Genomic DNA, 22,784 nt, shown 5'->3' on the forward strand with positions numbered 1-22,784 from the left:
AAAAAAAAAAAAAAAAAAAAAAAGAAATAGAAGAGAAGATACAAGAAGAAGAAAAGAAAGCCACACAAAGATGGAGGCAGAAGTTGGATCCATGCCATCACAAACCATGAAATATTAAGGTACTAGAAGTTGAAATGGGCAAAAAAAGATACTTCACTGGGGGCTTCTGAGGGCATGTGCACTATTGAGACCCTGATTTTGCACTTCTGATGTCCAAGTGTGAGAGGGTGAAGGAATACATTTCTATATCGTTAAGGCATGAGGCTTGTAGTAATTTGTTATGGCAGCCCTGGGAAACTAATACAAACAAGTTTAAAGAAAAGAAAAAGCTATTTTTTTTTACAATTGACATATATTTTAAACTTAATTGAAGAGACAAGAAAAACTCACATTTACTGGATCGATGGAATATTTACTACACAGCTAAACAACTCTAAACAACTCTTGTGAAGTTTAATAAAAATAAGAGAAAGAGAGAAGGAAGGAAGGAAGGAAGGTGATAATTGTTGCTGGTTCTAACAAAAGCCTTCTGGAAAAGGTAGGATTTTTAAGGGACTTTGAAAGAAGTGTGGTCTAAGAGAACTGGAAGGACCTGCCTCTCACAAAGTAGACACAAGCATGACCTGTATGAACAGAAGTGCTGCAAAAATATAAACTCTGGAAAATGGCCCTGGAAAGGGAGTAGGAAGTGAACACAAAAGGCAAAAGCAGGTCTATGACTGGAGCTAGAGACCCATACTCATTGTAGCATCCTTGCAAATACAGAAGAAAGTTATTTCCCCGTCAGCAAGGTTGATGAGTCAACATCAACAAGGTCCCAGTATGTTCTCCAAATGGAATGTTTTCCAGTCCACCTACCTCAACTCCAATTGTGACTGTTCAAGATCTATCTTCTTTAAACCCCCAATCAAGTTAAGCTGTCTCTGTGATGTGCTGCACTAAAACTGTCTGCTTTGTTTCCTATCTCTCACCTCAGTCTGATATATAATTCAACAGTATTTGATTATTCTCTGCTACTGTACTGTAAGTTTTGAGAGAGTAGAGTCCTTATCTCTGTTTGTTTTTTCTTATATTCAAGGCACGTAGAAGAGCACTTATACATCACTATACATATTAAATAATCAAAATTAGGGCACGGAGTAGATAAAGCTATTAAGTAATCAATGAATTAATTAACAAAAATAATTTATTATTTAAGATTATGGTTTGGTACATTAATTAGTTTGAATGTTTTAAGGTATTCATTGATCATTTACTGGAGCACTGTGATCCTAGATCGCTATTGGAGAAATATAGAGGGCTCCAGATTCAATGAGCAACTAAAATCACAATTTTGATATTAATATTTTCTGGTAGTACAAACTCAAATTGTTTTATGATAAACTTTATACTGGACACAAAATTAACAGCTGGAGAAATTTATCTGAAAGTGACAAGAGGGGTGAGAAGGGTACTGGGAAAAGCAAGACGAAGGAACATGCTAATAGGCTGTAATAATTAATGTATCAAAGAACAATTTTATGACTATATGACTTTAGATACATGAATATAATATGTTTTCTCTCATTTAGTGGGTGTCTTTTTACTTTTTTGATAGTTTCTTTTAAAACACTAATGTTTTTAATATCAATGCAACACAATATGTTTATTTTTATTTTCTTATTATTTTTAGTGTCAAATTTTGAATAACATGTAAGATGTCAAATCCTACAGCATAAAGATATTGTTTTGTAAAACAAAATAAATAACTGTTTATTCTATTATAAAATTAGTTGTATTCCTTATAGAAAATTTGGAAAGTAAAGAAATATATTTGTATACAAACATACACCCAAAAGTATGTAATGTTTGTAACAAATATTTGTAACTGTTTAGTGGTTCTTTTAGGGCTTACAATATACATTTTAATTAGCAGAATATAAGCTTCAGATATATACCATCTTAATTCAAATGTGATGTAAAAATTCTACTCCTATGTGGTTCTATTGCCTTCCCCTCCTATTTTGTGATATCACTGATGTACATCTTACACATATACATGTTATAAACTCTAAAATTGTATTGTTATAATTATTACTTTATAATATTGTGTTTTTAAAAGAATCTTAGAGGAGAGAGAGTATATATTCATAGCTTTTGTTATAGTAACCTTTTAATGTATTATTTCTGTTCTTTTCATTTGTTCCTGTCAATTTGGTTACAACCTGAATTCATTTTCTTAGCCCCTTATGCTTTCATGTCCACTCATCTCCTTTTGCCATGATTGGCAAATATATTACATTTTGATATGTTACAAGCTCAGCAATACTATTATATACTATAATATAAATAGATACATAGAGTTTCATGTGAATAAGTTTAAAATAGTTAAGAAACGAGGAACAAGGTGTTTTTATACAGTCTTTTATAAGGACATATTTACCTTTATCATTTTTTTTTTTCTGACTCTTTTTTTCCTTTGGATTTGAATTATTGTCAAGAATCCTTTGTTTTCAACTGAAGAATTCTTATCATTTGTTGTGAGTGTACTGGGGAGTCTGCTAAGAACAAATTTTCTGATTTTGCTTATCTGGTGATGATCTTATTTTACCTTTGTTTTTGAAAGATAGTTGTGATGGATGTAGTATTCTTGGCTGACAGTTATGTTTCTTTGAACACTTTGAGTATGATATCTTACTGTTTTCTTAAATCCTTTATTTCAGATGAGGAGTTAGCTGCTATTTTTATTGGGGTACCCTGGTGATGAGTTTTTGTTGTTTGTTTTTTTTTACCTCCTACTGGTCTCAAAATGATCTTGTTTTTGACTTTTAGCATTTTAAATATAATGTCTGTGAATCTCTTTGTGTTTATCCTACTTGGGGTTTGTTGGGGAAGTTTTAGGCTAGGGTTTTCAATATACAGGCTAGCGTTTCTCAATAAATTTGGAAAGTTTACAAGACTTATTTGTTCAATTTTTAAAAATCTATTCTCTCTCTCATTTTCTTCTGTTATTCCTATTATGCATATAAGACACTTAATGATGTCCTATATTTCACCGAGGCTCTGCTCATTTTTCTTTTCTTCGTTTTTTTGACTGCCGTTCTTTGGTTAGCAAAATCTCTATTGGTCTGTCGTTCCATTCCCTAATTCTTTCTTCTGCCAATTTAAATCTACTTATGAGCCTCTCTAGTGAATTTTTAAATTTCGGTTATGGTAATTTCCTGCTGCAGAATTTCCATTTGCTTCCTTTTTAATAATTTCTGTTTTTTTAGTGATATTTTCTACTTGAAGTTATATTGTTATGACATCTTAATTTTCATATTTAATTATGCCTCTTTTAACATATTTATAATGGCTACTGTGAACTCTGTTAAATCTGACATATGGTCACTTTCACATATGATTTATTTTGCCTGCTTTTTTTCTGACGTATGTGTCATAATTTACTGTTTGTTTATATTCATGACTTGTAACTGTTTTATTGTAACTAGATATTTTCAGTAATACAATGTAGCAATTCTAGTTACCAATCCTCCCTCTGGAGTTTGGAATTATTTACTCATTTGTTTGTGACTTGCTGAATTATTTTAGTAAAACCTTTCTCCCCTAGTGGTGTAAAGTCGGTGATCTTTCTTCTCCAGAGGTACAGTGTTGGTTATTTACATAAGAAGGCAGCAAGCCACACTGCCATGTGTGTAACTATGCAACAATCTTACGTGTTCTTCACATGGACACCAAAATCTAAAATGCAATTTAAAAAATTAAAAAATAAAAAATAAAAATAAAAACCACCTGGAAATACTGTGGTTTTGCCAGTGCTATCATTGGTTGCCTCTGTCCCTGACCATATCCAGCCATTAAGGTTGTTTAATTGCCAGCCGACTGCTCAACTGTAATAAAAAAATGCCCTAGGTCATAATTTGTTCCACAGTATGATCCATTCAAATTTGGTCTCTATTAAAGTAATGATTCCCTAGATAAATGTTTCAGATTTGTTATTTTTCCTAAATGTCTCATTTCAGCTGACTCTATCCCCTTTCTCTCTCGCAACTAGCCTATCACTCCAGTGAATCTGCCAGATCTACCAACAGTCTCATTTGCCTTTAGTAGCAACCTTTACATTTTGAGTTTACCTTCAGGCTTGAACTTCACACTCCTTTGTGTATAAAGAGAAATTTGTATATGTTACTTTGTATATGAAGGAACTTCCTGCTTTATGGCCTGCTTTTGTATATGTTACTTTGTATATGAAGGAACTTTCTGCTTTATGGCCTGCTTTTCTCTTACTCCCAAGCAAAATGTTTGAGCTATGGCTTTGAAACTCCTTTCTTAGTGATACCCTGCTTAAGGAGTGAAGTGCTTTGTGGAGAGAAGGAGGTAGTGACCTCAGTCTTTTTGTCTGTATCCCTTAGGACTTTTTCCATAGACTGTAATTATTTTAAAAAGTACTTTCACCAGTTTTTCTGCAAACAGTGTTTGGAGAGTTCCTCAGGCTATCATGTTATAAGTCTTAAACAAGAACAACAAAACAAACAAACAAACAAAATTGAATTATGTGTTAAAAAGACTTTCTGGAAGGAAGGTGTCTTATGCTAAATTTTGAGGCATAATTATAGAAATTCTAACCATCTGGAAATAGCTTTTCACTGCAGAGAAAACAGCTTAGGTTTTATTTTGTTTTATTTTTCTAAAGAAATAGATGATAAAATATTAAAAGAAAACATCTAGAAATATCTACAACACAATTATATAAAAACAAATTAATTTTGTATAGTTACATAGTTGTTAAATAAAAATGTAAAACAAAGAGTTCAATTAGTACACCATGATATTCTTTAAAGCTATAAAAAGTGGGTTTCAAATTCAGTTCTGAGTTTCTCACAGAACTATAAACTAAAGAACCACTAACTAAAGAAGAAAATAATAATTACTTACAAAAGTTCTTTGACCATTATATTAAAATATTATTTTCTTATAGAGGTGCTGGGACACATGAAATATAATAATTGGAAAAACATTTTTTTCATTCATGATTTTCCAACAGTATGAAGTAATAGTTTCCTAATCGCACATTGCTCCTAAAAAATATTAATTGGTATTTTACACTGGGTCCCAGGAATAAATACCACTTTGTCCCATATATGACATATGAGAAAAGCTACTTTAATGTTGAAAATTACCTCCAATAAGAAACCGATGGAGCTTGTTTATCCTTTATGTTTGAGTTTTACCACCTGCTGATCATCTAACTCTAAGAGATAATTGCAATGTATTGCAACTATGAGGCCAAACTAAAAAGAAAAGAGAAAAATAAAAATAGACTTTGACAAGGTTTTTAACCAAATTATTGGAAAGGAATTGTATATAAGCACGTTTGCCTGCAGTCTGTAGATATGAGAGTGTGTGTGTGTGTGTGTGTGTGTCTGTGCATGTGTATGCATAAAACATTAAAGAGAAGGAAAACAAAGAATAATATCATACATAGCTGACTTGGCCTAATCAACCATTGTCAGTGAACCTGAATCCATAAGATTAGCAATATTTTTCACTTCAGAAGAAGCAAATAATGTTTAAGGAATATGGCAGCTTTATCTTATACTTTCAGTTTTCTAAGACTGTTCCCCTATTATTCACTGTCTAATCTGTACATGCAGTTTATTAAGTCTGTGTTAATCACTGACTATTTATTAATTGAATATTTAGGGAGATTAAAGTAAAAATTCTAAAAGAAGTTTAATTATTTATATATACAAGAATTGGTTTAGGATGTAGAATGGAAAGAATGAGTGTTATAGAGATAAAGGAATAACCAGTAATTCTTGGAAATGAAACAGAGAATTAAAAAAGGAAATTAATCAATTGAAGGTACACTACTGAGGTAAAATAGGACCATGAGCAAAGTTCTGGAAGTTAAATTGCACAGTTTCTTAGGGAGGGTTGCAGATTACGAGTGCAATTCTGAGACTATTAATGGTGGTACAATCCTTCAGACATTTGGTACTTCATATTTGGTCCAAAACTTCAAATATTGGCCAACTTTCAGGTAAGTACTTGTAACAAATTTATAAACATTCCTTAGGAGTTAGTAATAATTAGTTACCTTGATACACACACACACACACACAGACACAAACACACACAGGTATTTTATTTTATTTTTTTTTTTGCTTCATCAGTATTATACTATGAAAATGGCTTATGTCTGGAAGAGCAAAAATCACTTTTGAAGTTGATGCTTAACTGAGTAATCTTGGTAAAAGCATATAATATTTTAAGTGTCAGGTTTTACATCTTACATATGGGGATTCCATTAACAACTTCATAGCCTTTTTTGTGTGCACATTGAATGAAATATGATTATGTGAAATATTTTGCACCATGAATAGTGAACATTCAATATGCATAGTGCTGTTCATGTGGGAAATTGCAAAGGCTGGAATATCACTGAATGTGTGTCCAATACTGTATGAGACACTTTTTTTTCATATGATATTTATAATAATTCCATAACCAAAGTGTTAAATTCTAGACTTTCAGTTATTTTAGGAAAAAAAAATTAGGTTAAATTACTTGCTCAGGGTCACACAGGTAGTAGAAGGCAAAGCTGGGGCTCCAAAATGGATGTTTAGCACACAAAATGCCATTCTCCTTTTTACTCTCCAAGAAATGCTATTTAGCTAATGGTCAGACTGGAAAATGAAAGTAATTATTTAGGGATATAACCATATCTTACTTAAGTTATAAACTTTGTAAAGTTGTGTTTAGTAGATAAACGATAAAATATGAGTTTCTTGTCTTAGAGTCATATGTTAAACTCTATTTAGAAGTTTTCTTCTATCAAAACTAAGAAAGTGCACGTTTCATCTCTGAATAAAGGATAAAGACATTCATTAGATATAAAAAGGGGTATAAGTCCATTAGATATAAAAGGGGTATGTCAGGTGAGACATCACCTTGATTTTTCGGAATTGAAGTCAAGTTCCATTAATTCATCAGGATAGTATTCTGCCATTTGTAGTTAACAGAATTGGAATATTGGAGAGTAGCCATGGTAGACCACTAAATTCAAATCTTGTAGCATAGCCAGCAGGGCAAACCAAACATAAATCTGTATCATAGCTATTTGGTGTATGCATTAGGAGTACTTTTATCTTTAACAAAATAAAATGAGTATTTTAGAGCCCTAAATGTAATCAGTTGTCAAAAGATGGGTTTGATATATCAAATGCAAGTTGTTTGTTCATATTCAAAGCCAAACGTTTTTCCCCTTTTGGCTTGCTTATAAATATTCAATGCCACAGAAACACAAATAAATAATTGGCCATCTCCAATGCATTCTGTATAATTTATAACAGACCAAAAGATTATTACATGGTACAGTCAAAGTCAAAACTATATTCCATATATTACAAGTGAAAAATCGTAACATAGCCCAAGTCAGCATTGTATTAATGGACTAGATCTCTTACTGTGTTTATGTGTGTATATATAATTAAAAAAAAGTAAGGATTTAGGGATTAAGGATTAAGTATTGAGTTCTCTGCCACTAGAATTGACCTGGAAAGATTAAAAGATTATTATACATTTACATTGATAAAAATCTTCATGAAAATGAAAATATTAAAATGACTTGGGATCGTCTTATCCAAAAATATTCCAAGGTCAATTTTAATGAAAAATGCAGTTCATAAAATATATGATACTTCATCCTTAATCTTATCTCTTTTATCATTGTTAAGGACCCATTCTCAACAAGTGATTTGGTTCTGGCCTTTTGCTAGGTTTTCAGTGTTCATCTCTATTACATAGTCAGTCAAGTAAGTAATAGCTTAAAGTGGGTTGTTTTCATCTCAAGAATAAAAATAAATAAATTTTTGTTGTATACAACATTTTCCTTTTAAAGATTGGATTTTATCAATAAAATAAAATTTGCTTTGTCAAATAAATCTCTTTTAACTTATTCAGATATGGTCTTTGTCAAGCTAAACTCCAGCAAGTGGTGTTTGAAATAATAATTTATGCTTTTTTTAAAAGCAGTCAAGCACTAGCTATTTTTCTTATTTGGTCAGACTCTATAATCACCGTGTTGAAAACATCCTAATTAAGGGCAGTTGGAAACAGACACACATGCTTTCAAGAGAAAGATGAGTTGCACGTTAAAATGAAATACCCTCAATGCTGATGTTATTTTTTCCTTCCCATAGGGAACCACAGTCAGATATCACGAGTACCTGTTGCTATTAAAGTGCTGGATGTCAATGACAACGCCCCTGAATTCGCATCCGAATATGAGGCATTTTTATGTGAAAATGGAAAGCCCGGCCAAGTAAATATCTCCATGTTGTTAATGCTGAATATGTTTGTATACAACTGTCTCATATTTGATTAACCTGCATTATATTGTGCATTTGCATCATTTATGATCTGCAAAACTCCTAGGCAAGAAACACATCCAAATGGGAATAGAGAGGGATTTTTTTTTTCTTCCTCAGATGTTATTTATCTTCCTACTTATGACCAAACTGGTTCCTAAAGTGGAACAACATGCTGAGCCATGAACCCACAGCCAAATCACTGTCTTAAAATATCTTGGGATATAGATGATAGCAGCGGATGTTTTAGAGTGATGGGGGCTGAATTTTTACTTTCAAATGACAAGAAGCAAGACAAAATCTCATGGAGAGGAGACGTTTGTTTCATGGCAAACATATGAATAACAAATAATAGTTAAACCCAAGAAAACCAGTGGTATATAGAAAGTTGTAGGAAATGAATATTGAAATCTGTAAAAATGTATATATATTTAGATAAACACAAGGTGAACAACACATTTTAGATGTGTGTATTAGTAGAACACTTTTGTGGCTCATATAGTGTAGTTGGGCAATGAAAACAAAAAAAGAAACATGAAGAAAATCAGAGAGGGGGGAAGAAAAGGAAGAGGGAGAGGAAATGGGAGAGGGAGGGAGGGAAGGAGAAAAAGAGGAATGAATAAAGGGAGGAAGAGTTAAACAAGCAAGATAAACAGAAACAAATATCTGCTATACTCTGAATGTCAAAATGGAAATAGCCTATGTAAAGTTCTGCAAAAACATAAATGTAACAGATTTATTTTAACAAGGTACCAAAGTACTGTATGTTTAAGAAATTTATTCTTTTTCAACTTCCTAATTTATTTCTGGATGGTGACATTTTAATTTAAATAAACAGCAGCTGACAGTATGACACTGGAGTTGTTAATCCAACTATTCTTGTGCCTCATGTGGGTGTTAGGAATTAAATTCACTATTTACTAAGCAGCTTACCTGACAAGAGTCAGAGTTTTTTCCTCTAAAGAAAGGACTTGCCCTTTAGGTCTATGCTTTTATTTATTATAAATGACCAATTTGTTACCCTCTTATTAAATAGTGGGCATTTCCCCATAGACTACTCTTATATATCTGGAGGATTGGCATTGTTTCCATCTCCCAGAATAAGACAACACACACACACACACACACACACACACACACACACACACCCTAAAATTCTAGTAATAAAACTGATTAACTTTTAATCATCTAGACATGTTCTCATAAAAGCATTCAGCTTTAGTAGTGATATACGGTTATTTTTACAATATTCTAACATTAGCTCCAATGTTTCTTAATTTTATCATGTGGATTTACCCCCTCTCAATCACATCCTTTGAGCATCTTCATTTGTGATCCTTTGAGAAGGGAGTGTGTATGTGCTTATATATACACACATATATCAACAAATATCATTTACCTAAATTGGTAGATTGAGTTGACAGAGAGAGTTTGATCAAAATACGGCAGGTTGTTTCAAGGATATGGATGTTGTGCGGACCAGATCATTGCTGAAATAATGTAGCTAAATCACAGACTACTAAGCTAGACTTTTTCAATCACACATAGTATGAAAAATACTTTATAATTTAAATGAAACTCCATTGCTCATGCAAAACTCATCACATAAGTTCACGGAGTCAATGGCATTGATATCTCAAAACTCAACATTGGCTTCATTTGTGTTATTGACAAGCATGCCTCTTGGATCTCTAGGAATCTGTAGGTTTACCTGGTGGATTTTGACTGTTTTCAAAGTTTTAATGACTTTTCAGTCCTTCTTCTTAACTTCAGGAAAAAAAATGCATTGTTTTCTCATCTTTCCTATGCAAAACCAAAATAAAAAAGTTGATTCTTTGTTTTATGATTTTTCCAATCACAATGAATGACTCTTTCTCTGAAGAAATGCTTATGTTGTGGGTATATGTGCTACACCATCTTATCCTCTAATGATCTGTTTAGGCATATTTATTAAGTTCATTAGTTATATGAAAGGATCAGATCTTTAATGTCTTAGCCACATTCTTGGACACATAGCTGACTGTTGATGATGTACATGCAGTTGTTGAAACAACTTTCTTGAACTCTTTGAATCCTTAGTGCTAGCCAGAATTCAGGTTTTATTTCTTACATCACTTCTAGGTCACTATTAATGCTCAACAGTCTAATTTTTATATTTAACATTTACCAAAATTTGTATCTGTTATTCACACGTGTTTACTTACAGAATTTCAACAAAGATATACTTTCAATCATCTCTCCTAACACCACACAAATGACTGACTCACTATGGACCTAAAATATTCCTTAGCAGATTATCACGTGCTCGTGAAAAATAAATGTCAAAAACCAAATTAGCCATTAAATTCAAAGTTTTCTTAATATTTTTAAACAATTCAGTCTGCTTTACAACAGCCTCAGAAAAACTGCAGGTGACATTCAAATGCCTTGTTTGGCCGGAAGGTGTGGGTTTAAGACTACACTCAGGGGATCAGCTTCCTGGGAGATGGTGTAGCTGGAAATTGTTAGCCATAATCAAGGAGGGATGAGCCATTTTAAAAAATCCAGGCTGTAGGAATGGTCCAGACTGAGAAGGCCTACGTAAAGAGGTTTTTAAATGGCTCACAAAATGAAAACGATTATTAACATGAGCGTAGATAGTTCTATTGTGCTTTATATATATTTTTCCACTGAATTGAACTCATCTAAAGGTAGTCAGAATGAAAAAGAATAAAATAAAGAAGGAGGTCACTTTCTCTTGTCTACGCAGTTATGTCCAGTTTATGATACATCTGTACTAAAACAAGTGTAGATTCACTTTGAATGTAGAATTGGAAATAATATCTGCTCCTTCCACCTTCTCATGATTCTAAACTTAAAGGTGACATTCCCTTGAATTTGTTCTCTCAAAAGTGTAACCAGAACCACAACAGGGAGTAATGGTTCACAGACCACTGCACAAAATCCACCTGAATCACATTTGATTAGAATCACTTAAAATAATCCTTGGTTACATAGTTAAATGTTAATATATGTTATCATTTCTAGTTATGTGTGTGTATATATATATATATATATATTTAAAAATCTGATAGTTTCAGGTGATTTGTTTTAAGTCAAAAGACTTAAGATGATATATATCTTTAGGCTAATTCAGTGGTGACATGATATAGTCATTTGCAGATGATTTGGCTCTCAGTTTAACAGGAAGATTAAACAGGATACTCTCCACTAACCCCTCTCTAATTTCCAAGGCAAAAAATGGGAATGTATGTTGAAGATTCCAAATCAGAAAGTCAAATATATGTCTGACAGTTTGTGTATTTGATAGGGTGGTGGGTTTCTTTTAGTCAGTAAATACTCACTGAGCACCAACTATGTTCCAGGACTGGGCTAGGTACTGAAAATGTAGCATACCACACCCCCCAAATCAGTCTTTTACCTTCATAGAATTTTCTCTCTGGCAAATATTTAATTAAATTTATAAAAGATAGAATTGCAAGAAAACATTTCAAATCTTCTGGACAGGTAGGATGCTGAAGGGAGAAGGGGAGACAGAGCTATCTCAATGAAAAGACCTCTTAATATAGGACAAGTTTCGCCAGAGACAGAAAACATCTATCAAGTTCTGAAAAGGAGACAGCAGGGGTAAACCAGATTATTTCTGAAGAGAATGGTAATCTGGTTGGACGAGTGGTGGAACAGGTAACAAATGTGGTGAAACCAGTATCTTCCTTCAATATATTTGACAACCCCACACTCAGAACCAAGCAACAACCCCACACTCAGAACCAAGCATGAGAGAAAAATACAGAACTTCCATGACCAATGTTAACCAGAGGACCTTTCGTAACTGTGTTCTAACTTTTATCTCCTTACTAGGTTCTTTCTTGGATTTTATTTCAGATATTAACCTCTTGGTTACCATATACAGAATTAGGGTAACTTTCTCTGGATGATCTATCAGAGCAGGGACTGAATTGAATATTTTCTTCTGAGGCATGAGGCAAGGTGCTTTGTTCAGTCTCAGATAATATTCATTGTTTTAGAGGTGATGGGAAGCTTCAGTTATTCTTCAGGAAAGAAATTCTGTTACCATAAAGAAATCTAGTGGAGTATAATTTGAGCTTCATCATTATCATGCAAGTTGAGATTCACTGGTTTATGTCAAGGAATTATATGTGGGTTAAAAAATATTTTGGTTTATCTTCTTTTATCTCATCTTTCTGTCTCTGATCAACACGTAGAAATATAAAGTGTGTTTATTATGGGGATATCAAAGATCAAATAAAAAGGTAGTCACCAATACTTCTGGAAAATATGTATTTAGCCAATGCTTGACACATAACAGATATTCACAAAATCTTAGAATCATGGTTCTAAATCATTTCATTCCGCAATGACAGATAATTGAAAAACTAATTTCCTAGATATTATCATAGAAACACTTGTTTCACTCACAAACACACAGTATATATATTAACTTCTTCAGATGAAAACTTTCCTCATTTATTTATTGGACAATATTTTTTACCCATCTACAAGGTACTAATTGTTATCATATAATCTGAAGAAACAATGTGAAAGGGCATAAAAGTATTTTTTCTTAGGAATTTAGTGAAGAAGAGGTTTTACGAAATGAGGAGAATGAATAAATATAATAATTTAAAGTTTTGAAAACTGTTTTGAAATAAATATTCAAACAACCAGACAGAGAGGCACAAAGAAATCTCAGGGATCAATTTTATATATTACCGCCAAATAAAGTTACTTTTAAAATGGGTGTTGTTTATGGTGAAGCTGGAAAAATAAGAAAGTGCTGGGTATGAAGGCAGTCTGCTAGCCAACAGAATAGGCATGTGCAAAAACCCTGAAGGGGCAGTGACCTCAGTTTGTTAGAAGAGTGAAAGATATTTGTGACTAGCATCTAATACACACACAAGCACACGTGTGCTCACACACACACATGTTTAACCAGGAAGCACATTTAGAAAGCTGTAACTGCAAGAGATAATGGTAGCCGGGTCTAAGGCGGTGGCTGTGGAGATGGAAGTAATTGAGAAAACTGATTGCTCACATAAGTGAAAAATGTACACACATTTCTAACGTATAATCAGCGTTCCTGCTCTGGGAGCTTGGTGTTAACAACTACATGTTATAGATATAGAAGCCAAGACTGAAAGAAACTATGAGTCTTACCTAAGACTTACCATGAGAAGTGTCAAAAATGAATTTTAAAGTCTGCTCTTAAAGGTGCCAAAGTCCCTAAAATTTCTAGGATGTTACAATGCTCTCCAAGGAAGTAGACTTTGAAATCCCATTGTCTCTGTGACACACCTTAAAAAAAAAAAATCATGAGAATAAGTCTGATCAAGAGTGAGCACTTTTTTTCAAAAGAAAACAATAAACCCCTGTGACCAATGGCATTCTTACTCAAAAGCATTCCATGAAAACTTAAATGAAAAGAAATAAAGCTTAATAAGAGAAGTAAAGATAATTATCCCTTGATAAACACTAGCAATGAATGGGTTTGGTACATTATTTATTTTTCCTAGTTTCTGTGAGTCTTTTTCTAATAAATGTGAAACAATAAAATGAAATTACGGCACTTTATAACACTCATGAAACAATAAATATAGGAGATTTAATTTTAGCTTTCCTGCCAGCAGGCATCTTTCATAATCTATCTGCATACACAAGAGGGAGACAGGATTGATTTTAAAGCAGATGAAATTGATGGCCTCCACAAAATGCATAAAATACTATTTTCACTTTATTTTGGGTGGAGTAAGGAGTCGGTAAATTAATGGAATGCATAAAACAGCATTTGAAGAAAGCACATATAGCAAAACACATTTCAAGAGAGTCATTAACGAAAGTATGACTTTTAGAGCACAAGTTTGACAGACAAGAAAAGCAAAAGTGAAAAGAAAATACATAATTGAAGGGCTTGAGGCTTGAACAATCTAAATGTGAATCATGCATTTCCTATTGATTAGTTTTGTGAACCTGAGCCATAATCTCTGTTAGTTTAAATCCTCAGATCTTCAGAATAACTAGATAGATATTGATATATAGATATAAAATATATACTAAATAAATACTTGTAATTTTTAGTAGTATTTATTTCAACAAGTCTTGTAGTCTAAAAAGCAAAAAATACTTTTTTTCTATTATATTTGTTGGATTTAATTGTTATTGTAATATGTTTATAAGGGAGCTTAGAATAACACACTATAGATAATTACTAAATGCGTCAATATAGTAGACAAATACAATGTTCCCTAACACTGGAATAACTACTCTTGTGATAATTTACGAGTACTTTATTTATCAAGGGTGAAAGATCAACTCTTCACCATATGAATTTGTAGGTTAATTAAAAAAAAATCACTGGAATCATTATATAGAAACACATGCTATCTAAATCTTTTGAAGTCTCACTTGCAGTTCTGTATATCCTGACTGGGACTCTTGCATGATTACAAATTTCACGTTTTATTCTGGCCCTTAATTTAATTGAAATTCATTATCTACAGAGAAAATGGTGTAAAAGAATGTTTAAAGACTTGGGCTATTATAAACTGATATATTTTTATTGTATTTTCAACCTACAGAATACTGGATAAGAATTTAGGATGGAAGCCAGGTGAGAAACCTAGATATGCTTGTTTCGATTTGCTCATAAAAGTGGTGATGATGAGCATGTTTTTAAAGAAAGTCAAATTGAGGCTAGGTAGTAAGAGATTTTAAGTGTAGGCTTTGTGTTTGTGACATAAATTGGATATAACCTGGTGCTAGAGGAGCTGAGATAATATTGGGAAGACAGAGAAGGTAATGGTAACAGTGCTGTAACCATTAAGCTATGTAGACATAACACCTTCACACAGAGGCTGAGAAAGCCTTCCAATCTTTTAAAGACCCAATGGAGTTTTAGAGGACAGCATTATTCAAAGTGAGTTTTTGATAGAAACTTGTGCCGTAGCATGCAAATATATGATGTCGTTTGGGGTGTGTGTGTGTGTGTGTGTGTGTGTGTGTGTGTTTGTGTGTGTGTGACCTAACAAGACTGGGAGACATTAAATTAGACAAAATTAAGCATGATCTTCTGTTTGTTTTGTTTTATTACAAGTTTCTCTTGCATTTAGAAATACATATGAATCCCAAAGAAGGTAATATGGCATTTCGAGTTTGCCAAGGATGGTTGACTATAAAATCTTCCAAATTACCTTGATAGAAAAATTATAAAATTTGTGGGAGATGGGACCCAGTTGAAAAATATCTTGCTCTGGGAGGATAAACAATGAAACATATTTTCAATATAGGAAGTACTGTTTACAGTCTTAAAGAGGTATCAGGAGATATTCCCACAAAAAAATAGAGTAAGGATAAAGAACAGATAAAATTGAAAAGGGAGTTTATTCTTCTAAGCTATGTGGAAAACTGAATTTTATCCTACTAATGAAAATGAATTATAGATTTTTAAAATAGGATAAGAGATGGAGTGGTTTGTATTTAATATTAATAATTTCAGTACCATACAAAATACATGAGATATACAGAGTACATCAAAAGAATGCAAGAGGCAGAACTGGAAAATCCAAACTTTGTATAGGCACATTCTTCTGGAATCCTAGCATTATATTGTTTTACTTCAAATGAAAAACCTGACACTGAAAAAAATTTTGGATGTTCTACGATGCATTTATAAAGGCAGAGTCCTACATTCCACCCAGAGGACTGAGGACTTCATTTAGTGTGACAATAAGATTGGAACCTCATCTACTTCTTCCTGCTATATTTCCTGTAGGTCATACCTGCAAGCTACATGCTCTGAATAGTCACTTGATGTTCCATGCCTATACATATATATTATATATACATATATAAATCTTGTTAGTGACTGGAATGCCATGCAAATTATCAAAAATATCTAGTTAACATTTTGATTAGATATGAACTGTGAATATATTTGTACTATATTATACAGTTTCAAAATAATTGGGTTATTGTGTAGATTTTGATAAAATTTCTTAAATACTTATATTTCCCCCTTCTCAATTAATCATCATTATTATAACTTGATTTGTCTTGCAGGTCTAATTTCTATTTTTAAGCACCTTTCTTTAATGCTTTTAATGTATTTTCTTTTATTTCATTTAGCTGTGGGCATCATTGATAATTTGATAAAAACTATGACCTTTCCCCTCATAAATGTGCATACATAAATAAGTTCATACTATTTCATTTTCAAGTTGAGGAATGACAGCCAAATAAAATATTCATGGATCATCACCTTCTTTCCTAAGCTGAAAACAACTCTAAGAGATAGATGTCAATATTTCAGTAAATTTAATATGATCATCAGAAATAAAGTGACAATAATGCTAGAATTAACAGAATGTCAAACATTATGCTATTTCTTCATCAACCATAACTTACCTTCCTTTACTTCACTCCCTTTCTATCACCTTGCAATTCGTGTCATTACAGAAGGATTTCAAGAAAAGGGAAATTAAGTTTTATCTGAGAAAGTGACAGTGCAGTTCAATTGAATATACCACACTATTTTTTATTGCTGAGTTTTCCTAGAGAAGACATATATTTGAGAAGTCTTTTAAAACATTCCAAAAGCTACAACAGAATAGTTCTTTCTCACCTTGTCCATACATAGAACTTTTCCTTCTAAATGTTTACTTTGGCATGTATTTTACTGGTCAGACTGCTAAAGCAAAGTAAGCAAGGATGGATGGGTGATGCTTACACATACTCCAAAATATTGAAGGTCTCAGCTCCAATTTAATAGAAGCACATACATAGAAATTATAAATGTCTACAAGGTTTTGAAGCAGCCTGACATATTGGGGACAATGGATGCAAATAATTTCTGTTTAGGCTTATGTGAGATCAGACATTTTATACACACACACATGTGTACATACACACATGTATGTGTGTATATGTATACATATATAACATATACTTGACATAATTTAAATATATATAATATATTCGATGTACCACGGTGCTGATAAGTTTCTTAATACTTACCTCTTGAGGTATTGTGAGGATAAATGATGATGCAAAAATGTACCTGCCATCACTTATTTATTGTTCATCCATTACTTAATTTAGTCAATAGTTATTAAATAGTTGTCATGTGCCACATGTAATTCTAATAGCAGTCAGGGGGGAAATCACATATATGATTACTCCTGATGTGTAAGATCATATTGATAAGTAATATCTACAGGAACTCATGGAAGAGGTTCTAATAGCTCCTATGATTCAGCTATGCTTGTTAACAGATCAAATAATTAGAAATATATTTCTTTGCTGAATGCATGACTTTTCAAAAATTAATAATGGAAGTGATATCCTGATACTATAAAATATTTTTGAGTTAATGTAAAATAGTCTAACACAAAATTTGATATACTCCATTAAAAACAGTCTAATTTAGATTTAAAATTTTTGACAAACAATGAAAAGGTGTTTTAACGGTCAGAATTACATTACAGAACACAATTATTTTTCAGTTTCATGTCTTAGAAAGCTTATTTAACTTCAAATCTGTAGTCTCAAGAAATAGAACAGTCTGCTCCCATCAAAATCCAAGCATCGTTCTGGAATTCATTTCCTTATCCCTACATCACAGATATGCTTTGTTTGTAGCTTTTGCTTGTAGCTTTCCCCAAATTGAAAATATTTCAACAACAAATTATGAAACATTGTATTTTTCAGTTGTATATTAACTTTGTTGGTAGAAGGGACAATTTTTAAGCTTAACTTTAGATGCATATTTCTAAAAAATTATGACGGCTCCAGAAATTTTTATATTATTCCCATGAAATGATTGCTTAATTATTTGAAAAATCAGCTGCGGTCACGGCAGCTTACAGTGGATGCTAGGTGGTCTCCAGTCGCCACCTACTCAGTATGTCAATACAGTCTGCCTCTGTGGAGGTGCGCTTCTTTGAGAAAATCTGCTCTTTTTGTTTTACTGTTTAAAGCTAAATGTATTCAGAAGTTATTTCATCGTTGAAAACTTTAGCCTCATTAGTATGGTATCTTAATGCATTTTAGTGTTTAAAGTACTTCAAGTGACCTACTTGGCACCTACTTTTAGATTAAATGCCAAAGCAGGGGCTATCTGCATTAAAATAAAGTGTCAAATGTGGTTTTTAACCAAAAATCTTAATCAATGGAATATTTAGAAGAAAATGTAATAATTTGCCATTTCAGCCACCTCCTCCCCAACATATAATGCACTGAGCTTGACAATATAAACTCTCTCAATTAATGATGAGGAGAAAACTGTGAATATGATTCTTTTCCATGGCTCAAAAAAGTGGTTCTCAGACTTGGGTGTACACCAGAATCACCCTGAATGACATTCGAAATACAGATTGCTGAGTTCTAATCTGGAATTTTTTTCAGTCAGTAGTTCTAGAGTGTGGCTCAATAAATTGCTTATCTAATGAGTTCTGGGCTAAAATAAATGGTGGAAAAATATATTAATTTCTGGTGTGATGTTTAAACCGAACTCCTGAAATGTTATATGGCAGGTAGTTATGCTTCTTTGCTACAGGTAAGCTATATTATTACATCTTTTGTTCTGGTCATGGTGGCTTAGCTAATCAAATGACTCTCCTGTAGATGCAACAGCAGGTATGAGCCATTTTTGCATAGATTACTTGGAAATAGTATGAATGGTATCAATTATGGGAGCTTTATCCGCAAAGTGTACTGTAGGAATGCATTTAACTATGACTGATCTCTGCTCGAGAAAACCAAGACATCTTCTCTTCATTTGCCCTTATTCTTCACATGCACTCACACGCTTCAGGAGTTACATCTTCATGGCTACACCTGGGGTTAGAAGTCCTACAGAGACAAGACTGAGTACACAGAGAAGAAGCTGCTACATTTGCTCACAAGCAATGTTTCTCCCTTTCTTCTTTATAATTGCCTGAAAGAAGGCTCCATCAAAGATAGTCATTCCCTTGACTTTTTAATATGAAAATCCAGCACAGCTGTTCTGAGATGAAGTGGTCAACTCATACTTTTCTGTTAAATATTTTTACATGCAGGAAGTCCAAAGTAGTTATTCATGTTTCAAACCTAGTACCCTTGTACTTCATGTTGATTTTTATGAAACTAGTACCCTAGGGCCTCTCTCTACACTTAAATGTCAAGACAAATGTGCTATGTGTTTAGGTATAGTAAATGTAATTGCATTCTCCTTTAATCTGATAATGTTGGGTCATTAAGTGACAGTTGTTACAAGTATATACGTATTTATCAAAGTGCCATGTCATCAATAAATAGCAATGACCCTAGTAAATACAGTAATAATAATGATGATGACTAACATTTTATTGAAAATTTACTAGATATCAGATACTGTCAAAAGATTTATATGAATATAAATCCATAATCAAAACAAACCTATGAAAAAAATATTCTTTGCATTTGTATTTCTGGCATACAAGAAAATGAAGTTTCGGAGACTAAAGGAAACCCTTCAGTGTCACACAATGAGTCACAAATAGAGCTGTGACTTTCATCTTGTCTGAGAAGCTTAACTCCAGAGTCCTTTTCCTTGATGACTATCACACTGTCTTAACCATGAGTTATATTTTACACTATTTTATTGTTTTGTCACTCAAGCTAAGTTCAATTTTAACTAGTTAGAAGACGTTATAACTAGACAACAAAGTCCTTAATAAAAATCAAACACAAAGCAATGTTCCATTTTGAAAATGGATATCTAGAAACCGAAAAAAAATATTTTATTTTTGCCCCAAGCAAATTTAAGGAATTGCCCATCATATAACACGTACTTGATATAAAGCAAAGACCCCTAGCCACTGAAAGTTCTGAAACTGTGGTTTTTACACTTGAGTGGTAAGTTAGAAAGCAAAGATGATCCCTTCTTAAAATGCAGTAATCGACTTATTTCTCTTTAATAAAATTTCAAAGTTCAATGGGACATAATTGTTCAAACAGAAACAATACTTTTGGCATCATTATTATACCCTCAAAATATCATAAACCTGAAGGCATTTCATTGTTAACTACTTTTCATGATAAATCTATTATCACAATAGGATTGGACATTCAAATTTTTACTATATTAGGTCTTGTCCAACTTGTCATGTTGAAGTAGCAATATCACAGAATCATACATATAAATTATTAAGAAAATTATCTGACATCCCAATAAATAACTTTAGCATTAAGTTAGTGTAGCTTTGCAAATGAAACAAACACCTTCAGTAGGCACCAATTCCAAGTACCTCTAACTATCCAAACAGTTCTCTGCACTGTGGTAATTCTAATTCCTATAATTTATTTATCTCAGGATACACTCCAAAGCATTGTTTGCATGTGTTATTCACTAGCTTTTAAAAACAGTATTCATTATCGGGAGGGAACAGAAGCAACTCATCAGAAAGATTTGTTGCAGTGATGTTTGTGCTGAGGAACATTATTTGGCAAACATTTATAGCCTGATGTGTAAGAGTTGTGAGGATTCAAGATTTAAGTCATCTACTTCAAAGATCCTCCCAAGAGCCACACTGCAATCACTGTAACAATTCCAAATTTCATTCTAGATGCCCGTAAATACTCAAATTGGAAAGAAACCTGTAATTGCCCAGTGGATATTTCAAACACACTTAACTTTTCTATTTCAAGCCACAGACACCAAATGGACACAAAGGTAATGCTCTTAATTTTCATCAACTTATCAAAGCTGAGGTTTTAAAGTGATGAATCTCCTTGTTCTTGGCACAAACCATCCCTGACAATTTAGAGAGCTGAAAAAGAGTCTTTGAGCCAAAGTATCAGACCACAAAAAGAATGTCACTAAGCTCTTACCAATGGTAGGAGCCTCTGAAATTATCAGAAATGCTGATGTCAAGTTTTATGTTTCAGGTCATTCAAACAGTTAGCGCCATGGACAAAGATGATCCCAAAAATGGACATTATTTCTTATACAGTCTCCTTCCAGAAATGGTCAACAATCCGAATTTCACCATCAGGAAAAATGAAGGTAAATATATTAGCTTTGTGAAACAGAGTACAATATAAATTGGAAAACAGGTTGCAATTTCATAACATAACTGAAAATATCATTATAATAATTTTTGTTTACCCAGGAGCACTTGAAATTCAGCTTATCAGTATAATGGCATGATGATTACCTTACTCCCTATTTTCAGTATTTAAATAATAGATAAGAAAACTGTTAATATAAAAAGTTAATTTTATTCTAGGAAATACCTCAATCACCTTACTTTAAAAAATGAAAAGTAAAATGTAACCCCTTGAAAGCATCCAGGTATTTTGAGATACTGAGATACCCTGAGAGAAAAAATTGGCTTACACTTTGCAATTGTTAAGTTTTAATTGAATGTTTACCAAGTCTTTAGGGAAAGGTTTTCTAATTTTGCCTAGTTGGTGGGTACACATTAAAGGTATTTGTTTTAAGCCTGTACCAACTTCAACAATAACAATTAGATCAGAAAATCCTTTTTGAAGGACATTTCTTATCAGTATTATTTTGGAGCTAATATAAACTGATTCATTAAGTTTTTCACTCACTGAGAATGTTCAATCCATTTCATTAGATTTTCTGAGGACCAACCTTGGATTGCTGTCTTCTTTAACTATATTGTTTATTACATATGAAAGCCATAGATCACTGTTTAAAGTCTATCTCATTTGGACATTTTTGTTTCCTAAACTGCTATATATTTAAAAAGATTTTTTAACTTGATTTTTTTTGTTCAAATATATTTAAGTCTTAGTTGCAGCTGTTTTAAGATGATTAGCAAAATATAAGTAGTATCTCGGGCTTTTTTCTGGCTTTTACCGCAGGTATCTGTTTAGGTCTTTCAATAGTTTGCATACGAACTATACTCAGAAGAATAAAATTTGATTCATGATATCTGTTTGTATTATATGTGATAATCTGTTTAAAAGAGGTAGTGAATATTGACAAAATTTCCTTTATGAAATAAAATAACAGTTTTATGGCTCATGCTAAATATATTACGGTCTTGCCTTTTAATAAAATGTTATATATTCTTTGGGGATGCTTTGATAAATGTGGATGAATCACTAAAAGGAGATGACAGTCGTTATATGGATATTACCTATTTAGCTGACTTCCACTATTATAAACACTAGGGAGACAAAACCTTTTCTTTCTCCTCAATAACGGACTATTCATTTTTTAGCCATCCTGATTAGAAACTGTCATCCAAGTACATTGTCTTTGTTTCCTTATTAACACCATCAATATTTTTTAATGAATATCATGTGAATATTTCTAACACAAAGCCTCTTTTGAAACCCCAAACTGAACTGGAAGTCTGTGCATAAGTGTGGTCTATGTTTATTCTGAGTATAAACTAGTAAGTAGCAGTCATTATTTTTGCATAT

General features: G+C 32.5%; 1 protein-coding gene across 4 annotated transcripts in view; it reads left to right on the plus strand.

Moving 5' to 3' along the window:
- Positions 1 to 22,784, plus strand: part of CDH8 (cadherin 8) — a 383,989-nt gene that overhangs the window by 297,911 nt on the left and 63,294 nt on the right. For all 4 annotated transcript variants that reach the window (XM_017543294.1, XM_037743753.1, XM_017543295.2 and 1 more), the window contains exons 9-10: positions 8,184 to 8,305; positions 21,273 to 21,390. In XM_017543294.1, coding sequence (XP_017398783.1) covers positions 8,184 to 8,305; positions 21,273 to 21,390 — 240 coding nt within the window. The remainder of the gene's footprint in view (positions 1 to 8,183; positions 8,306 to 21,272; positions 21,391 to 22,784) is intronic.

This window comes from Cebus imitator, unplaced genomic scaffold (assembly GCF_001604975.1).
Source record: "Cebus imitator isolate Cc_AM_T3 unplaced genomic scaffold, Cebus_imitator-1.0 Scaffold151, whole genome shotgun sequence".
In the NCBI taxonomy this organism is placed as follows: domain Eukaryota; kingdom Metazoa; phylum Chordata; class Mammalia; order Primates; family Cebidae; genus Cebus; species Cebus imitator.